This window comes from Adiantum capillus-veneris, chromosome 30 (assembly GCF_014529385.1).
Source record: "Adiantum capillus-veneris isolate H3 chromosome 30, ASM1452938v2, whole genome shotgun sequence".
In the NCBI taxonomy this organism is placed as follows: domain Eukaryota; kingdom Viridiplantae; phylum Streptophyta; class Polypodiopsida; order Polypodiales; family Pteridaceae; genus Adiantum; species Adiantum capillus-veneris.
The window spans coordinates 85855942-85879213 of record NC_140960.1 but is presented as its reverse complement, the minus strand read 5'-3'; the positions used below and the strand labels follow the sequence as shown (position 1 = coordinate 85879213).

At 44.4% G+C, this 23272-nt stretch overlaps 1 protein-coding gene and 3 pseudogenes across 1 annotated transcript; 2 read left to right on the top strand and 2 right to left on the bottom strand.

Annotated features, from left to right (window-relative positions):
- Window positions 1-1141: 1141 nt before the first annotated feature.
- LOC147418339 (uncharacterized) lies at window positions 1142-23202 on the bottom strand (annotated as a pseudogene).
- On the top strand, window positions 3399-6858 carry LOC147418342 (uncharacterized; annotated as a pseudogene).
- Window positions 6946-7188, top strand: LOC147418341 (uncharacterized). The gene has a single exon (XM_086506550.1). The coding sequence runs from the start codon at window positions 6946-6948 to the stop codon at window positions 7186-7188; it is 243 nt and encodes an 80-aa protein (XP_086362676.1).
- On the bottom strand, window positions 19028-19521 carry LOC147418340 (uncharacterized; annotated as a pseudogene).
- Window positions 23203-23272: the final 70 nt, after the last annotated feature.

The following is a 23272-nucleotide window of genomic DNA, read 5'->3' as shown; positions in this document are numbered from 1 at the left end:
TCCCTATTTCATACAACTCGGGACATGTGGGTTTAACATAAAAATAAAGAAAACTTGGTACATGTCAGTACTTGGTACTTGGTACTTAGTACATGTTGATACTTGGTACTTGGTACATGTCGGTACTTGGTACTTGGTCCTTGCTTTAATTTGGTTGTAGGTTCCATAATGAAACTTCGTACTTGCAATTGGTACATGGTCCATGGTATTAATTGGTCGATGTAACTTTGTGGTACTGTAATAAATTAACATGAAAACAATAAAACCTCTTTAGTGTTAGATTTGGTATAAGGTACTTGGTACTTGGTACTTGATTTGGTACTTAGTACTTGCAACTTGAAACTTGGTACTTGATTTGGTACAAGATATGTAGAATCTGACACTTAGCGTAAAATCTGCTACCTTTACAAAAAATATGAAAATCAAAAGCTTGTTAATACTAGAGCCTGACATAGAAACCCAAAAAACTTGTTAGTGTTAGATTTGGCAGTTGATTTAGAGTTTGGTATCAGGTTCCATAATGAAACTTGATAATTGTCGTTGGTGCATGGTACATGGTACATGGTACGTAACTTGAAACTTGGAGCGTATGATTCTTGGTACTTTGAAACGTCATAGTTCAAATCTTCATCTTAAAAAAAACATTGGAAGCCTTTTTAACAATGTGTAAACCGACCGGGCGAAAAGCCATAGGCGGTGACCCAAACCAGGCCAACAACAACTGAACAGAAAGACTAGCGTCCCTAGCGATATTTCTTTTATATTCTTAAAGACTTGTACAAGAGTGCTATAAGATCAAAATGCCTTAATTTTGAGAAGTAGAGCAACTAACAGAACACTTAGAACTAGGTTTCACATGCCACATCATCATTTGGTAGCACAATGACCATGATTTCAATCCATCTTTTTAAAAAATATATATAAAGACAAATAAATAACATTGAGATGGTTACTTAGGTTAATTATCTTATCGACAAATAATTAATTGTTTGACAATAGACAAATTCAGTGATGCAACAAACACATGTCATTATATATCATCAGTAAGTTTATGTACATGTGTCCAAAATGTGTGGTGATCAATCCTCACATATACAAAATAAATCTCATCATCACATACGATGTAGCAATGCACACTGAAAAATACATATATAATGATCCCAAATATGCAAAAGAAATCTCTACGCAAGATCACTATGTGATCCATCACTACTGGAAGATTCACTATCATCGGTCTCATGATCGCTAGTGCCACCACCACTTGTCCGAACCGTGGGACTACGACTGTCCCCATCTCCGCGATCGTCACCATCACGGCCAGTGATTGGGCCGCTGCTCCTCTCAACCTCTCGACGTCATCCCTCGGCCTCCAGTCGAGCCACCTCTGTCATATCAGCCTCCCCATGCTGCTCCTGTATTAGTTAGTGAAATAAAAAAAGATTATATTACAGTTACCATGCAAAAAACTACAAAGCAAAACAAAGATACGTACAAGTGGATCTGGAGTGTCAGTAAGTGTCTGACACAAAGCACGATAGCCGCAGTATGTGGCGTACTCTATCTCCTGTGTCGTCGGTGCACGACCATAGTCTTCCGTCTACATTAAGACACAACCAAAGACTTATTAATTTTTGCATTCAATAATACTACCTTTAAAAGTTAAAATGTGAATGGTCTATACTCACAAATGTGGCCACAAATCCATCCCATCCCATCCGCCCTAGTCTAGATGTGTGACGTAAAGCTACTCTCTTTCTTGCTGCCTCCGAAGCAAATTTGAATAAACAAAATAACATAGATTAGAGAAAGTTAGAATCAATCTAGGAAAGTTCATATTAATTCTAATATATATTACCAAAGTCACATATCTTTTGTTGGGGAAAATTAATGCGTAGGCGCATCTCCTTGCGGAAGAATTGCCATGTCTCCATGCAATGGTTGCCTTTCGCTTGTTTGACGGCACCATACAATAGCGCCTGTTTATTTTTTAAATTACAATAAGCGTCAGAATATACCATATAACTATTAGACTTCAATGTTTTGTTACTTTTATTGAATTTTTTATTTTGGTCATTTGATAAATGTCTCATGTTTTTATGGTAATTGAAATCCAGATTCGGATCAATCAGAGGGTACACCACCACCTCCTACTAGTGGTAGCCAGGGTGCACAGAGTTCCGATACTGTACATGAACCCGTTTACGATGATTTCTACTATGATGAGCCTATTATATGTTGGTGTGCTCGTTGTTGTGGCACGTATCGCAGGCCACGACGGGAGTGCTTTTCACATCAGATGACTTATGGTACTTTTGAGCAAGCACCACCACCTAAGGAGCGACATCGACCTATGGTATATTTCTGATCTCCCTTTGTTTGATATTGGAGTTTTAAAAATCAAAGAGTAAAATATATAATGTAACTAGATTATATATGTAGGTATCTTCACTTGACGGCGAGGATGACTTTACTACCAGTGGTGCACATGTCTCTCACACACGGCACGGACAGGTCATTTGTCAGTTTTGCAGTTCGAGGTTTCTCGACATCCTCTACCTCCTCCATTGGAGGCTGAGATGGGTGGAGATCATCCACTGCCTACTCATTTACAGGATCTAGTACAGAGCTACGATCGTAGACGATACGGAGGCTGGCAGGGAGGGCCACTTCCTTCAGAGTGGAGTGGTTTTTGGCTTTTGGGGCAATCGCTACATGATTGCTCCGTCCACCATCAACGGAGCGGGATGAGGAGTCTTTATTGCACAGGATTTGCATGTGCCCCCTCATTCAGAGGTCACCCTTATGTCTTTTTGTGGACCTATATATAGATGGGGTCCATGGCATCAGCTCACTCGCTACATCAAAAGCATGACTACTTATGGATTATGTCTCAATGCAGTCTCTCTTTCTGCTAGAGGGATTACACATGCAGAAGGCCAAAGACTCTATGTTGATGGAAGACCTTACTCTCAAGGAAACATAGCAGGTTTAATCAATAGTAGTCGAGGGAGAAGTGCAAGAACCAATTGCATATTTGTGGAGTGTGAGAATAGTCATGAACCAAGACACATGACTAGGGATGTACCAAGATATATAGTTGTCCATGCTATTAAATCATTACGTGTTGATGATGAATTGCTAGTCAATTATGGATGGCGTAGACCTCCACGAGCACCCTTAACAGATGAGGGTTAAGAGCTCATTGTATACAATTCCTAATGTTATTTTGAACTCTTGTTCCCTAATTCTACACTTTAATTTGCATTACGTTTCGTACTGTCGCTAATTTATTTTGATATTATTTTTTGTTGTTTCCAAATGTTATTGAATTCCATGCACCTCTCTCTCTCCTTTTATATATAAGCATGCTATTGATACAATCTTCTTTACCTTCAAATATGCAGATTCCAGATTATGACATCGATAACGTCACAAATCAACATTCACATGACGTATCTCAAATGTCAATAGAGTGCATGAGGATCCTATGCAGGAGTGATCCTAATACGTATGCAAGACTAACGGAACAATATTTGAAGGACTTTAATGGACGTGATGATATCTTTGATAATGACGATGGCATGGCTGATTTTATTGAGGATTGGCATCAAAATGATAGTGCGAGCGATATTCCTAAAAACGAGAAGTATCTTTGAGAAGAAGCTCTAAAGCATATCTACGAAGGAAGCCAACTGACACGACTGAGTGCAAGCTTAATCTTCAAAACAATTTTGGATGGAGTAATGTATCCGTTTCAGCACTATTGAAGTATGTATACATCTAACATATTTGTTTGCTACACTCTAAACATTGGTGCTTGTTATTGATCATATTTTTGATCAACTTGTAGGCTAGTCTCTCAAAAGTTCTTGCCGACAAGCAATTCCCTTCCTGCATCACACAATGAGGTGAAGAAGATGATAAGTAGTCTTGGACTTGACTATTCTTCTATACATGCATGTCCCAACGATTGTATTTTATATAGACATCAATACCAGGACAATGTGACGTGCCCAAAATGTCAAATTCCTCGTTATAAAGATGAGAAAGGTAAGGTCCCTAGAAAGGTATTGAGACATTTTCCCTTGGCTCCGCGTATAAAACATATGTTTCAAAGTCCTTAATTAGCTAAGCTTATGACATGGGGAGCGGAGCACAAGAGAAAAGATGGAGTAATGCGAATTCCGCAGGATAGTCCTGCATTTGAGCATATTGATTCGCTATGGCCAGATTTCGCAAAAGATCCACGCAATTTAAAGATGGGTGTAGCATTAGATGGTGTGAATCCATTTTCTATAAAATCAAGTAAATGGTCTACATGGCCGGTGGTAGTTATTAACTATAATCTACCCCCATATCTTATTAAGAAAGAGCATTTAATGCTCTCACTCTTAATCCCATGAAAGCGACAAGTTAAAGACCTGAATGTATATTTGGCTCCTCTCATTGACGATCTTCAAGATTTGTGGAGAGGGATTGATGTCGTGGATATGTCAAGAAGCATTGGTGAAAGACAGTTCATTGTTCGTGGGATTTTAGCATGACTAACCATGACTTTCCAGGATATGGATTTTGTTCAGGTAAATGAATTAGATATATACATTTTCTCATATGTTTTTTGTATATTTATTGCACTAATAATCTTTGTTATGTTTTTCATGCAGGAGTATGTACCAAGGGTTATAAAGCTTTCCCTGTGTGTGGTGATTGGTTGAGATCAACTTATAGCAAAAACCTCAACAAAAATATATATCTTCGACACAGACGATTTTTACCTGAAGAGCATCATCTACGAAATAGAAGGCAAGCCATACATTTCAACGGGAAGGTAGAAGAAGGGAAATGCCCAATACCAAACACACCAAAGGATTGGTATCTAAAGTGGACTGTTGGGCCCGCTATTGATCCGGAGTCGGAGATCATAAGCGGTGATGATGATGACGCTGTGAAGGTGCGAGCCAGAGGAAAACATTCTCTGGCTCAAAGTCCTTCGATATGGTACACTTTAGAATATTGGAAGGATTTGAAGATATGTCATCTTCTTGATCCTATGCATATATTTAAGAACGTTGGTCATTCGTTATGGCAACACCTTGTTGGCTTGAAAGACACAGTGGCAGCAAGAAATGACTTAAAGGATCGAAACTCAAAGCCTAATCTATGGCCACTTTCTGATGAAACTGGACGTGACACAACCTATGAGCCTGCCCCATGAGTACTCAGCGCAGAAGAGGTATAGACTATCAACAAGAGGATTCAATTGATTCGTACGTCTACAGGATATGGAGCATCTTGTCGAAACATGTTCACTTTAGATGACAAGAGCTTTTCTGGTTTAAAAACACATGATTGGCACAATTTTGTGAAGGTAATGTTTTATCAATCTTCGTAAGTATTTATTTTCTTGCATGTTTTGTTGATTGGATTAATCATGTATACAACATGTTCTAACCCTTGTTATTGATGGATGTACTACCCAAGGAGTCCGAGACGTAATATATCACTTTGGATCGCTTGCAAGGTATTTATCGCTCATTAAATTTTAGTGTAAAATTTTAGTTGATAAGTTCTTAATTCAAATATAACTTTAATATCTTCTTTCTTTTATTGATAGATGGATTACATCTAATAAATTGACAAAGGGTTAATTCCACAAAAGAAGCGTGAATGTATAGAGCTTCTTTGTTTAATGGAGAAGGAACTTCCAACCTCCTTTTTTGATATCCAAGTTCATCTGCTAATCCATCTAGTGGACAAGATAGAGCTTGCTGGTGTTGTTTCTACTCGATGGATGTTTTGGGCCGAAAGATTTATGGGAGTACTGAAAGGTTATGTACGTCAAAAAGCAAGACCAGAGGGTTCTATGGCGGAAGGATAGATGCTTGAAGAATGCATGTATTACGTTTGTGAATATCTTGAGCAAACCGATTTTGAAGCTCCACGCGTATGGACAAATGAGTCTTCTTCTACCATGTCAGACGAGGTATTGTCTGGTAAGGGAGTCCCTTTTCGACTTAAGATCCAAGATAATTTGGATATTTCTACTTTCGAATGCATGCAACAATTTGTTGAGGAGTATGAGGAGAAACTTGCGAACCAACGAGTTGGCAGACGTAAAAACAGGAGATCCAGACGTCAAACCAACGTAAATAACATCGAAGACGTACCTACTTTCATGGATTGGTTATACACCCGTATGCAACGGGCGGATAGAGATCATGAGACAATCTCAAGGGAACAGAGAGAGTTTATGATCTGATGTGAAAGAAAGGTAACTTTTGGGTTTTGAAAACTTTAAACTAAACAAGCAATATTTCTTTTTTTCTTATATCATTTATATATTGATCTAGGCTCAAATGTATACAAACATGTGGGCTTATGGTCAACATCTTCGAATAAAAGCTATTGACAATTTACGTCTAACTCAAGATTATTCCGTTGTTGCCTCTTTCAAGCAATTATCACGTGCAAGTTCAAGAGACACAAATCTTGTTGATAGTACTGGGTTATGTGGGAACCATAGTCGGCCTTTATGAAATATCGTATCGGATCTTCAAACAAGTGAATGAAATCCCTCTTCATACAACAATGACATGTAGATTTCTTGAAGTTATACATAATTCTGAAGTTTTGATTCGTGCATTTTGACAGGTGATTCTAAAGGTGGATTGGTTTCGTGCCGAGTATAAAGGCAATAGTGCCACAATGAGAAGAGAACCGTTCAAATTTTGGTCCGTCGACTCCTCAAAGTTAATGCGTGCAACAAGAGAGCCTTACATTCTGCCAACTCATGTTGAGCAAGCGTTCTTTTACAAGAACCCAGATTCTCATCCATGGTGGCAAGTTGTGCATGTCTAACCTAGAGGTCGTCAGTTGTTTGATAGCGTTGACCCTGAGGAAGCAAATCAGGATGAATTGGTAACATCCTCGAATGTAGACACATCCATGTTAGAGACGTGTAGAATTTCCCTTGTCGATCATGATGACATTGTAGATGATGAGAACGACAACCATCAGTACTCTGACACTACAGACACCGAAGAGGAAGAAATAGTGGATGTCGAGCACACGGAGGAAATGAACGTCAACACAGATTTAACGGCAGAGGAGTTTGAAGAAGTAAACAAAGATAATGAAGATGATATTTTATTGACGGTTAATCTCAGAGATGACGATGAGGACTATTAGCCGTGCGTATCAACTCACAAATCAACCTATATTGGGTAAGATTTAATCTCGCAGTAATTCATTTTGTTAAGTAATGATTTTTATTCTTTTGAAATCTTACTAATAAGGGTGGGTGGTGGGGAGTCTCGTGGTGATAGCCTCATATGGCTAGTGTCAAGGTTCGATTCCCTTCAGACTCGTTTTTCTTTTTGTAGCTATGTACAAGGTAATCAAAACACGCCGTTGCTCAAGATACGAGGACGTTGCCACCGACAGTGAAGCCCATCTGAAAAGCCTAGCATTTTGCATGACAGATCAGCCCTAGCGTTTTTGCACTGCAGATCAATCCCGACAGCAGCAGAAGACAGATCAGCCCTAGCATTAGCAGATTCCACAGCAAGATAGCAGATCATCCCTAGCGTTTTTGCATCAGCATAACCATCTAGCATTTTGTAGATCTACCACGACGAAACATAGATCTAGACCAACGTTTTCAGTTTTCAGCAATCAGACTCCGCCATAGAATCATCGAACCTCACAGACCTCACCTTCCCGCAGCAATAGTTCCTCACCGCATGGTCAGATCCACAAGCGTCTGCAGTTTCAACCCAAAGATTTCAGCATCTGCGTTTTCAGCGCATCGTCGTTGCATTGTCATCATCGACATAGAGTCAAAATTCAGTGGGGATAAAGATTCGCAGATTTCAGCCATAGCGTTTTTCAGATTCCGGCCCGTCTCGTTGTCGTCCTGATCTTCGTCGACATTGTCGGCAAGTCCATAGCATATGATTGTTTGCGCTTTGCTCAAGATGACTGCTCCGAACTGTGCTCAAGGTTCCTTTTAGTTCTTATGGAAGGGAGAGCCTTCCGTTCTTAATCAAAAGTGCTATGATCACAAACAAAGTGAATGGACACTGTGCGTGTAAGTGTAGAGACTGAGAGATAGAGAGAGAAGAGAGATACGACACCAGAGACGTTGTAAGACCTTCCTCCGAAGGCCCCACTCTCGTCAGCGAGAGTGGTCTACTATTGATTGCACAAAGTGGTACAATGCGGATGCAATGGACTGATGCAACTTGGGACTATGCCGGTGACGACGACGGTGATGACGACGACGACTTTAGGGCTGAAATCTATGGTCTTCTATCTGCTAAATTTCGGGACTGTTTCGGTGGCTGAAAATGACTGTTTTGGCTGCGTTTTCGAGGGCTGAAAATGGAGATCTTCTGCAACCAACTAGGGCTGATTTGGGGCTATTAAAAACGCTGATCTGCTGCGTTTTTAAACTGCTGAATTTGCGTTTTTCTACTGCTTGTATAGCATCCCTTCTCGAGTGTGGCTTGTATAGCTTCCCTCTGCAAGGGTGATCACCCGAGGTAGAGACCTCTCGTCGGCCAAGGACCCTCGAGGTCGCATCTCACGAAGTCGACTCAAGAGGACGAGTGACTGTGGAGGGTCTCAGAACCCGCCTATGCATAGAGACCCGTAACACTCTCCCCGCCTACGAGAGAGCACCATGTCCTCATCGAGTATATTCGATTTGAGCAAAATTGTAGCCTTGTCCCTACTGTCTGCTATAACCTAGCAGGCTGCCCACTCCCTTGTAGACATGGATGTCACGTACATAGCATGTAAACTATGCCATAAAGCATGAGTTGTAGTCTCCCTTGAGACCTGCCAGTAAACAGACTCAACCAGATGCAAACGAATCGTAGACATTGCTAACTCATCAAGATCCTGCCAATCATCACCACGCATAGACTTGGGCTTCGCCGATAAACCACGCAAGGGTTTATCCTGCCTCAAATCCGCCAATGCAACAAGCATATGCTCCTTCCAAGCAACAAAATCTGCACCATCAAATTGTGTCAGACCATAACGCTGGAAGTCAAATGAAAAATCAGCCATAATGCTCGCAAAAGAGCAACCAACAATGAGTAGCAAATGTCAACCAAATCAGCCCTAAACTGGAAAATCGCATCAACAAAAGTCTGCAAATATGGCTCAAAACCTGATGCAAAATTGCACCAATAACCGTGCAAAACCTTGGACAAAATCACAAGTCAATATGACTCAATCGCGCATAAATATCTGACAAAATTTTGGCAGTCTCCTTTGTAACTGGAGCAAAGTCTCAACAGTAAACCTCAAAGAGACAATAACATATGCCACAATGGCCAATCTGGGAATAAACTCGACCGGAATCACCTCACATGAGCATACCCGCTCTTGCCGGAGTACCACTTAACGGCACCTCAAATGACATACATGTGAGTGATGATTGCTGCCAAAATACCTTCCAATCGATGACCAAATGTCTGCCAGATAACTATAGCAACATTTTGCAAAACCTTGCAAGATCTGTCGCTATGCGCAATGTGAAATACGGCACACAAGGGCATACACAAGTGACTCCAAACTCCAACCAAATGATGGCTGAAAATCACCTATCAAAGTGGGAGTAAACTCAACCACTAAACTGTCAAAGAGCAACCTGCGGATACGTATGGCGAGAACCTGAATAAAATCCAACAGAGTTTCTTCTATAAATTGAGCCAAATCTCAAATAATCTCAGCCATAAACAAATACACAAATCCATATATGGCATACATAAACCGCCAAGACCATGGCAACATAGCTCACTCTCGCATGAGTGTCTCTCTGGACAAATGCATATCCAAAAACCTGTGTACACCTATGAATTTGCTGGTTGCTGCAGAAAATACTCCGTGTGTGTGAGATATACCAAAACAGTGTTTTTGGGACCCGAAAGGGCACAAACAAACCTGCTGCTGTACCTGTGAAATGGCTATTGCCCGCACAGGAGTAATAGGCATTACGGGAATGATTACCCGCAACTACATTATATGAACATCAACACATAGAATGACGATAGAAGATAGTACACAGTACATAGGCACAGAACACCTCTTGCTTCATTCATGTGTTATCCAGACACAGAGTTACAAGAGTAGATGCCATGAATATCATAGAGATTGGTTGGGTTACATCAAAAGACAGGTATGCCCCTCCATATACAACCGCTGCTCCAGCGCAGATCGGGAACGGTGCACACACTCATGTCCCATGATATCCTGTGAAGAACTGCCGCCATGTCCGCCGCATACCGCATGACTCCTGATCCGCAGTGTCCAGACCTCCGCAGGACCGCAGGATCGCATGTGCGGCTAATGCCGTAACACCTGGCACGCACGGTGGATTGCGCGAACCTACACTCAGCCCCTCTGGTTGGAAGGTTCCGGTTGTTTCTCTTCAACCTGTTCTGGTGAAGAGGAAATATCAATGTAGCCAAAACCTCTAAAATCTGAAGTGTGTGCCCGATAGACCTCATCCAAAGGATGTGGATCTATCTCAATATGTTCCGGCCAAGGAGCCGGAGGAATAAAGTGCGTTGGCAAAGAAATAGATTGCGACGCCTGTGGCAAAGGAGCAAGAGGCGTATGTAAAGGATAATAGCGAGAAAGGTATCTATTAAGAGCAGACCAAAATGGAGGGCAAGGTGGTAGACTAAGAGAGAAAGAATGAGCCAAGGTCTCCACCCAAAAACAGACCCTGCGCCGCTCCTTTTTCTGCAAACAAGATACATGAGCCTGGGCTTCAGCACAATCCTCTGTAGCTTGCGTCCAATCAGCAACATCAAAACCTTCGGGAACAACACTCTTACCTGTGTCAGTGTTGGATGAGTTAGGTTGCTGCACCACAACCTGCTGAGTGGGTGGCTGTGCTCTCACCTCAACAGATAAGTGTGTGCTCCAGCTTTGTAGTTGGTTGTCCAAAAAGACACGGAGATCCTGTTGCATCTCCACTGCCAACGCATCCAAATCATTAATACTGATCATTACATCACCAGGGTGCGAGGCTAAGTATGAGGCAAGGCTATGCTGTGTTCTCAATTGAAGTAGTTCCTCTTGAATAGAAGCCACAAACGCAGCATTAGCCCCCCGAAGTATTTGTATTTTTGCATCCTGCTGGCGAGTTGTTGCAGTTAGATCTTTATTCCGATTGGTCAACTCGGCAATGCGAGTCTGGAGGCCGCTACCTGCGCTTCCAGCTCATCAACTCTTCCCTCTGTGTGGCGAAGGCTGGCCAGGCCGCACGAATAGACTCTGCAAGTCTGCTCAAAAAAGTGTCGCACGCCTGTATTTGGTCAGCAGGGTTTGCTGTCGTAGCCTCCCAGGGTAGCGCTGCGAGAAGAGTACCTCCCGTCGAGGCACCCGCATTGGTAGTTACAGAAGTTTCCGGTTGAGGGAACATCCGCAACCGGAGAGCCCGTCCTCAACGGAGTAGCACTTGCCACTCTCTCCTGCATTCGGCGGCGCCAGCGTGCCACCGCAGAATCCTCCAGCACAGGAGATGCAGTCACCAGAGGTGGTGTAGAAAATTGCTGCTCCTCCCTGCCGCGCTTGCGGGTTGCTGATCCTGCACCTGCAGTGGCCATCTCTTGGGCTCCAAAGGATACCACTGCCGTCGAAGGACCCGGAAAATCCCCAGTGCCAACATTCTGCTGTTGTGTTTCCCCCCAACAGGAACTGCCAAAATTTGTGTTTGCGATAGAGGGGCAACAGTCCCTTGGACCACCAATCGGTCATCTTCAAAGTGGCATAGAGCACGCAGGGCAAGAGAAAAAACTTCCCTTAAGGGAAAGATCAGTGTGAGTAGTTGGCCAACTTTTGTATTGGTTTGGGTATTTCGCCCCAACTGTGCCATCACTCTTTGGCATTCTGCCAGCAGTCTTTCTCTAGCAACTGCTACCCAAGGCACTGGCCCAAAGTTGGCCGAATGCAGAACATTTCTTGCTCTGGTCGAGATGGTATAGGTTTTGGCTTGTAGTCAAATTTCCTCGAGAAACCATCGATACGCATCCCTAGTTGCTACATCTGACAACCCTGAAAGCTTATATTCATCTTTTACTTTCAAGCCAAACTCCTGCTCGACATCTGCAGCAGGGATCACATGAGACTCGCGCACCACGCCATCGTTGGGTAAACAACAACACCTAGAGATCCTTTCGGCTGTCAACTGAATCTGTTGATTATTCAGCACCACAATATCTCCAACAGCCAGTTGCTCAATCATGCCTGCCGCCTGCGGGTGAACAGGTATCCCTTGCCAATCCAAGTTGGCAAACACTCGTAGCCGCAAGTCTTGCAGCCAGGCGTCCACTCGTCAAAGCGCTAGCTGCTGCACGGGAGTGAAGGGGATGCATTGCAGGAGAGAAGCCGTCATGGCGACGATGAGATACAGGAGCAGAGAATATAGAGCTAAGGACGCGCGATACACAAAACAGGAGAAGCACAACAATAATCGTCTACATGTAGTAACCCTCTCACAATGAGTTCCCAAAATAGGGCGATCCACCGTGTCGCAACCATCATAGCTCCTTTCCCGCTTTCCAAGATTGCATGCAAAAGAATCCCCAATCATGATTAGGGCGGCTTTCGGCTCTTGTACCACAGCAAAGGGGCATTGAATCGGGGTAGGTGAAACATAATGGCGCAGTGTGAAACCATTGACCGGTACAGAAATAACCTCCCCCCGCAAATCCGCCAAATAAAAAGAGATGGGCCCGCATGCTTGAAAAATCCAGAATGGTCCTGACCACTGTAATTTAAGCTTCCCCGGCATCTTCCCGAGACAGGAATTAAAGACAAGGACCAGCTGTCCCCGAACAAATTGTCGTGCTTTCGCGCGATTCAGCCATTTTTTCCGCCTAGACTGCAGATCCTACAGCACCGCAAAGCTATGCAACCGCTCTTCGTCTAGTTCTTGCAAAACATCCAATCGATAAATCACAGAATCTTCCGGAAGAAGCCGATCCGCAATCAGCATCCGCAGACTCGGAATCACATGCTCCACCAGGGTGATTGCCTCCATGCCAAATGCAAACTTAAAAGGAGTCAATTCTGTTGCCACTTTATAAGCTGTCCGATAGGCCCATAAGGCGGAAGGAAGTTTCACATCCCAATCTGTTCGATGCATATTCACTAACTTTGTTAAAATCCGAATCAATTGCTTATTAGTTGATTCTGCTTGCCCATTCGCCTGAGGATAATATGGAGAAGATTTCCTATGCAATACAAAATAAAACCGTAGCATTCTCTCCATCACCTTATTCAAAAAATGACTTCCCCTGTCACTAACCAGCTCAATAGGGCAGCCATATCTAGAAAAGATATCCTTATATAAGCATCCAGCCACAGAAACTGCAGTATTATCTCTCAAAGGCCATGCCTCCACCCATTTGGTGGCGTAATCCGTGGCTGTCAAAATATACTTATTACCTATGTGAGCTGCAACTGGTTCAAAAGGTCCAACAAAATCCAAACCCCACTTTTGAAAAGGCTCCAAGGGCAAAACCGGCTAAAAAGGCATTCTGGACCTTTTGGTAGGTTGCCCCAACCACTAACACACATCACACTGTTGCACATAATTTCTCGCATCCCGAAACAATGTGGGCCACCATAATCATGATCGGAGAACCTTTCGAGCTGTGATTAATGCTGCAAAGTGACCTCTTGCAATACCGGTATGGACTTCCTCCAATACTGCTTCCTGATCCTGTGGTAGCACACATCTCAATAATACATCCGCCACCGTACGATAATAGAGCTTCCCCATAATAATCTCAAAATTCCTGCCTGATAGCCATACGTTTCCTCTGATGGCTGGACAAGAAGGAAGGCATTTCGCCGCTGTCGAGAAAATGAAACATCTCCTCATGCCATGTCCATGGGATGCTAGGGATGACCCTTGCCTGTTGCAGAACTGCTATATCCTCTGCAACTACACCTGTTAGAAACAGAGACGCATCCGGAAATTCATTAGCTACACCCGGCGGCTCACCGAAATCTAACCTGGATATGTAGTCATCCACCGCATGCTGAGCCCCTGGCCGATGTATGACCTCAAAGTCAAACTCCTGCAGCAAAAGCACCCATCTGGCCAATCTTTCCGTCAAATTCTGTTGTTGTACCAGGTATAAAAGAGCCGAATGGTCCACATGGAAGAAAAAACGTCGGCCCAACAGATAGTGCCGGAATTTCTTCACTGAATAAATCATCCCTAAACATTCCCTTTCGGTTACTGAATAATTTCTTTCTGCGGATGATAATCGTCTACTAGCATAATAGACAGGTCGAAACCATCCTTGACTTTGTTCCTGCATCAGCACGCTGTCAATAGCTCGATCCGAAGCATCCACAAACACATGAAAATCCTGACCCCAATTCGGAGCAAGCATAATCGGAGCTTTGGATAGCTGAAGTTTTAATCTCCGAAAAGCCAAGTCACATTCTTGTGTCCATTCAAAATCTATAGCATGCGCTGCCTGAGTAATCGGGATTGCCAAATGCGCGACAAACCGCAAATGCCTCCCATGCCAACGGGCTTGACCCAGGAAAATCTGACACTGTTTCTGGTTCCGCAGTGGAGACGCTTCCATAATTGCGGCTATTTTATCCGGATCCACGGAAATACCATCTTCAGAAATTATATGCCCCAATAGCCTGCCACTACGAACAGTAAATGCACACTTTAAAGGATTCAAACTGAAATTTACCTCTCTGCATTTCATAAAGCATGACCATAATTGCTTCAAATGCTCCAATTGCGCTCCAAAAACACTGAGATCATCCAAAAAAATTCTCATAAAATCCGTCAAATAAGGACCAAAAATTTGGAACATATCCCTTTGAAAAGTTGAAGGCGCATTCCGCAATCCAAACCACATCACTGTGCAGGCAAACACACCCCATGCGGTAATAAAAACTGTTTTTGGCTGATCCCGCAATGCCATTTGGATTTGGTTATATCCACTAAACCCATCCAAAAAAGTATACATCTCATGTCCTGCTACATCATCCAAAATGGAATCCAAGAATGGAAGAGGAAAAGGATCTGGAACAATAGCCACATTCAACTTCCGGTAATCCACACAAATTCGGATTTGCTTGTTTTTCTTTGGTACAACCACAATTGGAGAAATCCACTCCGGATTATCAATAGGGGTAATAAAACCCACTTCCAAAAGACAATCAATTTCCATCTTAACTTGCTTTGCCACATTCGGATTCATCCTATATGAGTGCTGCTTCACTGGCACAGCATCCAGTTTCAAATTTATCGTATGCTGATAAAACTTAGGATCCAATCCCTGCATATCCGCATATTCCCATGCAAAAACATCCTTAAATTCTGTCAGTAACTTGATCAAATCATCTATAAAACTTGCCTCAAGTTGCTTATTAATGTATATGGGCTATGACTCCGCTTGCTCCCCAAGAAAGACCTTCTCTAACTTTAACCCTTGTAATTTTTTTCATATGCGCCTCAAACGCACGTTCTTGCTGAATAACGTCCTCCAATGATTCAGGACTTCGAATCACCTGTTGTTGATCCCCTATTCCTGCTGGAGTTCCTGAAATCCCCACCGAGTTCCCTTTCGGAACTAGAGAAATATCCGCAAGATATAAAGAGACCAAATCCGGATTAGCTTTCAGAAATTGTTCCTCTTCATCCTCTTCTAATCCTTCCACCATATTTACTGTTTCTGCTATCACCGGCCATGCTGCCTGAACTAGTTGTCTTCATGTTCCCAACATCACCCGCACTTTCCTTCTACCCTTCTTTACTGTAAGCATATTTGCTTCCCAATATACTTTACCCTCGCTTGTCGTAACCAGGGTCTCCCCAAGATAATGTGATAATCCTGATTATGATCTTCAATATTCAAGACTACTAAGGAAACAGCAAAGGATAAGCCCGCCACATCCAAGACAATGCCCCGAAGTAACCCCACTGGTTGCACTCTTCTTTGATCTGCCATACGGACTACAAAGGGTGCAGGCTCCCAATCACTGAGGCCAAAACGCTCACAAGCTGCTTGAGTAATAATGTTTACTCTCGCTCCTCCATCCAATAGTACCTTGTCAATGTATGTTCCATGGTATCTAATTGAAAGCTCCGGAATGCAGATATGCATGATCCTATTTGTCGGCACAACGGGGCTGAATCATCCTCCTCGCTTTCAACTTTCCCGATGGAGACTTCCTTCAGCTTTGTAGACGTTTGTCGCAGCAATGCATTATGAAAATTCGGGACCAATTTCAGCAATGAACCCAAAGGTACTTGTATTGGTGACGTGAGGACCTCTTTCCAAACTGAATTCCGATCCTCCTCTTCTCTAATATCATCCTTATTTCCAACTTTTCCTTCCTTTATTTCTAGGCCCACAGTCGATGGTCCTGATAACTTCACTGGTGGTGCAGATTGTGGCAACCAGGACACAGTATTTTTCCGCACTTCTTCCTGAGCCGTCCAATCCGGAATCTTTACATCGGGTGTTGGAACCACATTTTTACCCGATCGCGTGATTAATGAAATCACTGGATCAGACTCTTCCAATCCTTCAATTTGAACCATAGCCACACTAGGCTGTTTCCCTGCAGCGCGTTCCTGCTTCTTCGGATTGCCAGTGTCCATCCCCCAAACAGAAAAGGCATGTCTTGGGGCGATTAGGATTTCGTCCACCTCTTTCGCGACCTCGTCCTCCCCCTTGACCCCGTCCTCCTACTTGACCTTGCAAAGGCGTCTCTGATGTATGAGCATGAGCCATCGCCACAACAGGCTCTTGTCCTTGCCCTATCTGTGGTTGTTTCCAAGTAGAAGAGTCTCCTCGACTCCGACGACCCCGGCCATTGAAATAACATTCCACTGTATTATGAGTATTGGTCGTGCAAATCGCACACCACTTCTGATTCATTGCGCACTCCTGAGCAGCATGGACCGGATTTCGACACTGGGTACACCATAGTTCCTTCAGACTTTTAGCCACCACAGCCGATTCCGACGATCCGGATGAAACACCTTTCCCGTGACGCTGGTATTTTTTTCGAGGTGTCTCTTCTGATTCTTTCCCCGAATCGTTGTTGCCTGAGTTTGAGGAATCTGATACTGTGGATTCCGACTCCGAACTATCACTGTCACTGTCTTGCGACTTCCGATGAGATTTCTTCCTATCTTTTTTCTTTGATTTCTTTGGAGATTCCGTATCCTCTAAAGCTTCTCCTGCTACTACAGCCCTAGCAAATACATTATCCAGTGGAGTAGTTACCTTATCCACTGTTGCCATAGCCGTTCTAAGATTCTTGTTGAGCCCCCACAAAAAATAATCATTCAGCACTTCGGCTGCCGGCCTTTGTGCCTGAGGTACATCAACATACGTCTGAAAATGATCATCAGGGTATTCGGACAACCATTTCGCAGCTTTCCCCGAGAGTGCAGATTCAAACACTGATTGTTGATGGAGAGGAATCACCACCCCAGGATGATTCAATTCATAAGCTTTATTGAATTGACGCAAATGTGCATCAGAGCCTTCTCTCGAAAGACCTCGAAACCAACTATACTTAATCTGAGGATGAGCCATCACCCCTTGCCCAACTGTACCTCCTCCCGGAAAAAGCTGACGAGCACTAGGAGGTGGAGATAGTGGCGGAGACACCCCCCGACTGCTTACTGGAGACGGTGGTGGAGCAACCTGTGTGGGTGAGGGTGAACATATGATAGGAGGACATGAATGACTACGTGGAGTACACCTCGCTCGCCGCAACCGCCTACCACGCACTGGGCTTGGTGATGGAGATACAGATTCCTGAATCTGCGGTGAAGAAAAAACAAATTCATCCGAACCGCCTCTCCTTCAACGTCTTCCTACAATTGGAACCACAGGGTCAGGCGGACCCTGCGACCTAGTGCGCATGCATATTCATCGCAAGTCGTCCATCACGCATCGCCAGATGTAATGGCTATTGCCCGCACAAGAGCAATAAGCATTACGGGAATGATTACCCGCAACTACATCATATGAACATCAACACATAGAATGATGATAGAAGAGAGTACACACTACATAGGCACAGAACACCTCTTGCTTCATTCATGTGTGATCCAGACACAGAGTTACAACAGTAGATGCCATGAATATCATAGAGATTGGTTGGGTTACATCAAAAGACAGGTATGGCCCTCCATATACAACCGTTGCTCCAGCGCAGATCAAGAACGGTGCACACACTCATGTCCCATGATATCCTGTGAAGAACTGTCGCCATGGCCGCCGCATACCGCATGACTCCTAATCCGCAGTGTCCAGACCTCCGCAGGACCGCATGTGCAGCTAATGCCGTAACAACCTGCTGTAATTCAAAGCAGAATTTCAGCAAATAGACATCGCCATCGCTTCCGGAGCGTGCCAAAACCTTGACCTAGACTCCTTGATCATGTAGATCTGATTCTGTATGACGGAGCTACGCAAGAAACTATGTTTTAGAGCCCGAAAATGGCAAAAAACGAGTTGCACACAGTCTTGAACCTGCTCCTGCTCCACTCTGCGTGATGCAATGTCCTCTCAATGCAAGCTCCAATGCAAGAGCTCTGCCACAATAGCATCCAAGCACTCGAATGTCAAGCTCTCCTCCGCCAATCACTTCTCTATCGAGCTCCACTGAGCTCAAAGCTCCTCTCACCAAGGAATCCGCAACCGCCTCCTCGACCAAGCTTGACCACACCAAGCTCCTAAGCTCCAAAGAAAATCCACCTCAAGATTCTCCCCATTGGAATTCCTCCCTTTGCATCGCCCTTGACTGTAACCTCCATGAAGTGCCAACCATACCAGTAGCATAACCGTCATCAGTGTGCCCCCACTACTTACTTGGGGACCCCAGGCCCGTAGGCCTTCTAGTAATCTCATCCAAAATGGCCTGGCATACAGCCCGCTGCCCGATGTCGAATAACCCCATTCGGACCAGTACCGGTTAAGGTATAATAGCATGTGCCTAATCACTCGCACAACACAGCTCCCCGAATGAAAGGTGGGCTGGTTCTGATCGGAGCCCGCCCTCTTGCAATGCGTAGTCTTGTTGCATTCGCACTCAGTGGCTCACCCGTCTCTTCGAGGGAAAACACATCGGCCATACATAACCTGCCCCAGCAGTGTCGTACCTGCATATCTCACCCTGCACCTTAGTTGTTTGCTGGCCCTCCGACTCAGCCCGATACCTCCTAGTTGTGTTACATCCCCGATTATGCGATCTAGTCCCTGGCTGCCTGGTATGTTGTCGAGTCCACCTGACTCGCTCCGCATCCTCTTGCAACCTGCCTTGTCGCGGTGGGATCCAACGGCCATCTGTGGCCTGCATTTGTGCCAGCACTCGTCTTGCTACATTCCGTCTGTCAGAACCAGCAAACGGCTCTAACCCTTCGGGCTTAATCCCACATCGGCCAAGTATATTCCAGCGTGCTGTCAGCTCAGCACCTCCGCGCATTCGGGTCATTCCATAAACAAATGTATCCCCGCATGGGTAACCTTCTCCCAGGTCCCATATGCATATCTTCACCTCCAGTAGGTCACTGTCCACAACCCCAAGCAGCTGTGCTTGCCACACATGACTCGGGCAGTCGCATTTTTTAACACCCATCATCGAACCACGCGGCGAACTATAACCACGCGGCGATTAATCCCACTGGGTTTGCCTCAGCTAGCTTATGGCTCGCATACACTAGTCTATAAGGCCCCTTCAGGGACATTCCCAATCGGGTCTCCATGACCTCCTTCGTGACCCAATGACCTTGCACCATTGTCAATTCATAACCCTAGTCACACCTTGCTGACCACCTTTTCCGGGTAATCCCACAATCATCCTTCCCATGTGTGCTCCAAGCCAGTAGGCTTGTACTGACCTTCCTATTTTCCCGACCGCCATCTGGTCCAAGCTATTCGCAGCCATACTGTGAACACCATTTGCTGAGGGGTTCGGCCTCATGCACACACCCCAACTTAGCAGTATACCGTAGGTTATACGCATATCAGCAGACCCTGCCTGGCTCACATCCTTTATCTTCACTTCACAATCAAGCATCACGACCACAGTGCCACATTCCAGGTTCGCCACATCTCCTCTCAATTCTTCTCATACGAATGGCTTATTGCCATGGATTTCCACAATCCCCTTCTCGGGCAATTCGAAGGTAGCAACATGTAGGTCGCTGCGTGTCGCATGCTCCAGCTCTCCCCTCTCATGTGGGGGATAGGAGTCCACAGGGTTCACCTGGTGCTCCTCCTCAATTTCTTCACTGGTACAATACCCACCATTTAAGTATGGCTCGCAAGCCAACAACTCCCCATCCAACAGGGTATGACTAGCACTACTTCCGGTTTCATGCAATAGTTTTTCCTCATAATGGGCATCAACATAGCCGGGAAACATCGCATCCAATTTCTTCGTCAACTCTTCCTCACTCATGCATTCTTCTCCTTCGTCCACACACGGGACATCCATACATTCTTCTCCTTCGTCCATACACGGGGCATCTGTCTCCTTCTCTTCTTTTGCTTGTTTTTCCTCTTCGCTCAGCTTGGCATGCATCATCGACACCTTTTCAAAAAACCAGGTCATCACTTGCTCTTGCCGACGGAACTCGGCGTCCATAAGCATTTTCTTTCTCTCGAGCTCTGTTCTCGCTCTTCTACTTTCCAGCCGCATTGCCTCTACATCCTTGTGGTAACTCTCAGTCGTCCTCAAGAGTGTCTGAGTCGAGGTCTACATAGCCTTTTGCACTGCATCCCAGTCATATCCTGGTTTTCCTTCTCTCCATCCAGCAAAGCGTTCCCTCATGCGTCGTATCGCTCTTTCAAAGCATAAGAGGGCAACCTCCACGTTGAACCATGCCTTCAGTGAGGCCATATCCAAAAGCTTGAAAAAATAGATTGGCCCTTAAAACAGTAGAATCAGTCACACCACTTCTCCTACGCAATTGCATCTATGAAGTCACTTAGTATAGATGCTCAGCAGAAGCTCCATCGACAACAGAAGCTCAGCAACCTAGCGTTTTTGGAGACCCATCACCTAACGTTTTTGACAGTTTTCAGCATGGCGTTTTTCAGCAATGAAAGACCAGCAGATTGAGCCCCTAAAGAGTAGCACATTCAGCCCCAAGAAACCTCAGTTTTCAGCCCTAAACCTGCAGATTTTCAGCGTCAAAGACCTACAGAACAATCCCAGAATCAGCATTTTTGGACATAGTCGTAGATTTCAGCCCATAGCGTTTTTGGACAGCAGATACGAGATTGCAGATTTCAGCCCTTAGGACGGTGTCGTCATCCCCTTCGTCATTGCTGACATAGCCTAGACTTGCATCAGTTCAATGCATTCAGCTTGATCCAGTTGGTGCTCTCCTACGCGATTGCAGCTATGAAGTTACACCTGCTTCCAATGGGTTACTAGCATGGGATCTTTTGATGGACCAGAAAAACCAAGTCGATCTTGTTCTGACGGAGGTCGTGATGCCCTGTTTATCAGGCATAGGTCTATTGGGGTGAATTATGAACCATGGGGCCCTCAAGCACATTCCGGTTATCATGATGTCCTCTCATGACTCCATGAATTCCATTTTCAAATTCTTGTCAAAGGGAGCTGTGGACTTTCTTGTGAAACAAGTGAGGAAAAATGAACTGAAGAAGCACTTGCAGCATCTTTGGAGGAGGTACCATAGTTCAAGGACCTGAGCATTGGGAAGATAAAGATTTTGATCTAAGAGGAGTGGCTGCTGCAACGAATGCACCTTTTCTAGACCTTGTGCCATCAACACACAAAAATTCTAGGACAGCTGGAAGCGTTGAGGATGCTCATTTGGCTGGACACCATGTACATTTGATTTGTCTCATATGGTCCCAAGCGGTGAGCATGATAGAAGAGAGGAAAAATCATGCACCCCAACAGTGCATGGTGCAAGAGTTGCCTACAGCCTGCCTCTACTATACGCTACACCTACTCAGAGAGCAGCTCCGACCGATTTCCACCTTGACAGATCGAGAGTCGAGAGACGAGAGACGAGAGAGAGAGAGAGAGAGAGAGAGAGAGAGAGAGAGAGAGAGAGAGAGAGAGAGAGAGAGAGAGAGAGAGAGAGAGAGAGAGAGAGAGAGAGAGAGAGAGAGATGTTAAAAATGTTTCTTTCTTTCTACTTACCGTGCTACATCGCGTCGATGACCCATGAGTTTGCACATTTGCTTGACCATCCACTTGGGACTCCATCCTGTCCCATACTCCGTCTCTAGTGTGTTGAGAACATATTTCTTGTCATCCTCATGCTGATCACTACAGTGCAAAATAAAGCCGATTAGTAATTCAACTAACAAACTAAAATTTATATTTTTTTATGTTAATTAATACTTACTCCCATGGTATATGAACCTGCTTTAGATAAAATGAGTAGAGGTCTCCCATCCGACGTTTGAGGGCGATGCCGGCTCCGAGCTGGAGGATAGCCCCGTCAAGCAAGATGTCGCATGTGACACCCAAGCTGCCAATGCACGTGCGCATTGGTGGAGGTGGAGGCACTGATGGGGGAGCTGGCGGCTGAGGCAGTGTCTCACGAGTCGATCGGCATGGTGGCGTGCTACTCTGCCGGTGATGCCTACATGCAATATAAACATACGGCAGATTAGATGAGAGTTCTTAAAAACTACTTGATATTTAACTCCATAATCACCATAATAGATATACCTCCGAGACTGACGGCCACTAGCTTGTGAATCAGGTGTCAACTGAGTACTAGGAGGTACATTAGGAGTAAGCCCCTGACTCTCATGATGTGATGTACCTGGAATAGGAGTCCTAAGCAAACAAAGACATCAAGGGAATACATATATTAAGATTTCAATATTAAAAAAAAGAATGACATTACTACTTTATCAATCGAGAAGATTACCGATGTGCTATGGTCTGATCTGCATGAGAGGAAGTCTTCACTCCTGCGTGTGGCTGGGAGGATGTACCCTCTCTAGGACGTACGGGCAAACTGAATCGCCCAAGAAACTCGATGGAGCTATCTAAACGGGCGTCATCCATCTCCATATAATCTGACATAGCCTCCGTCAAAGCCTTTCTTGATAGTCCAGTGGTACGTAGCAAAGTCTTGATGAACGTCAACTTCACTCTATGACCCTGGTCACTCATCATATCTGTATATTTAAAACAAACCATATGTCAAACTAACACAAACATCGTATCTGCATGTAACATCAAT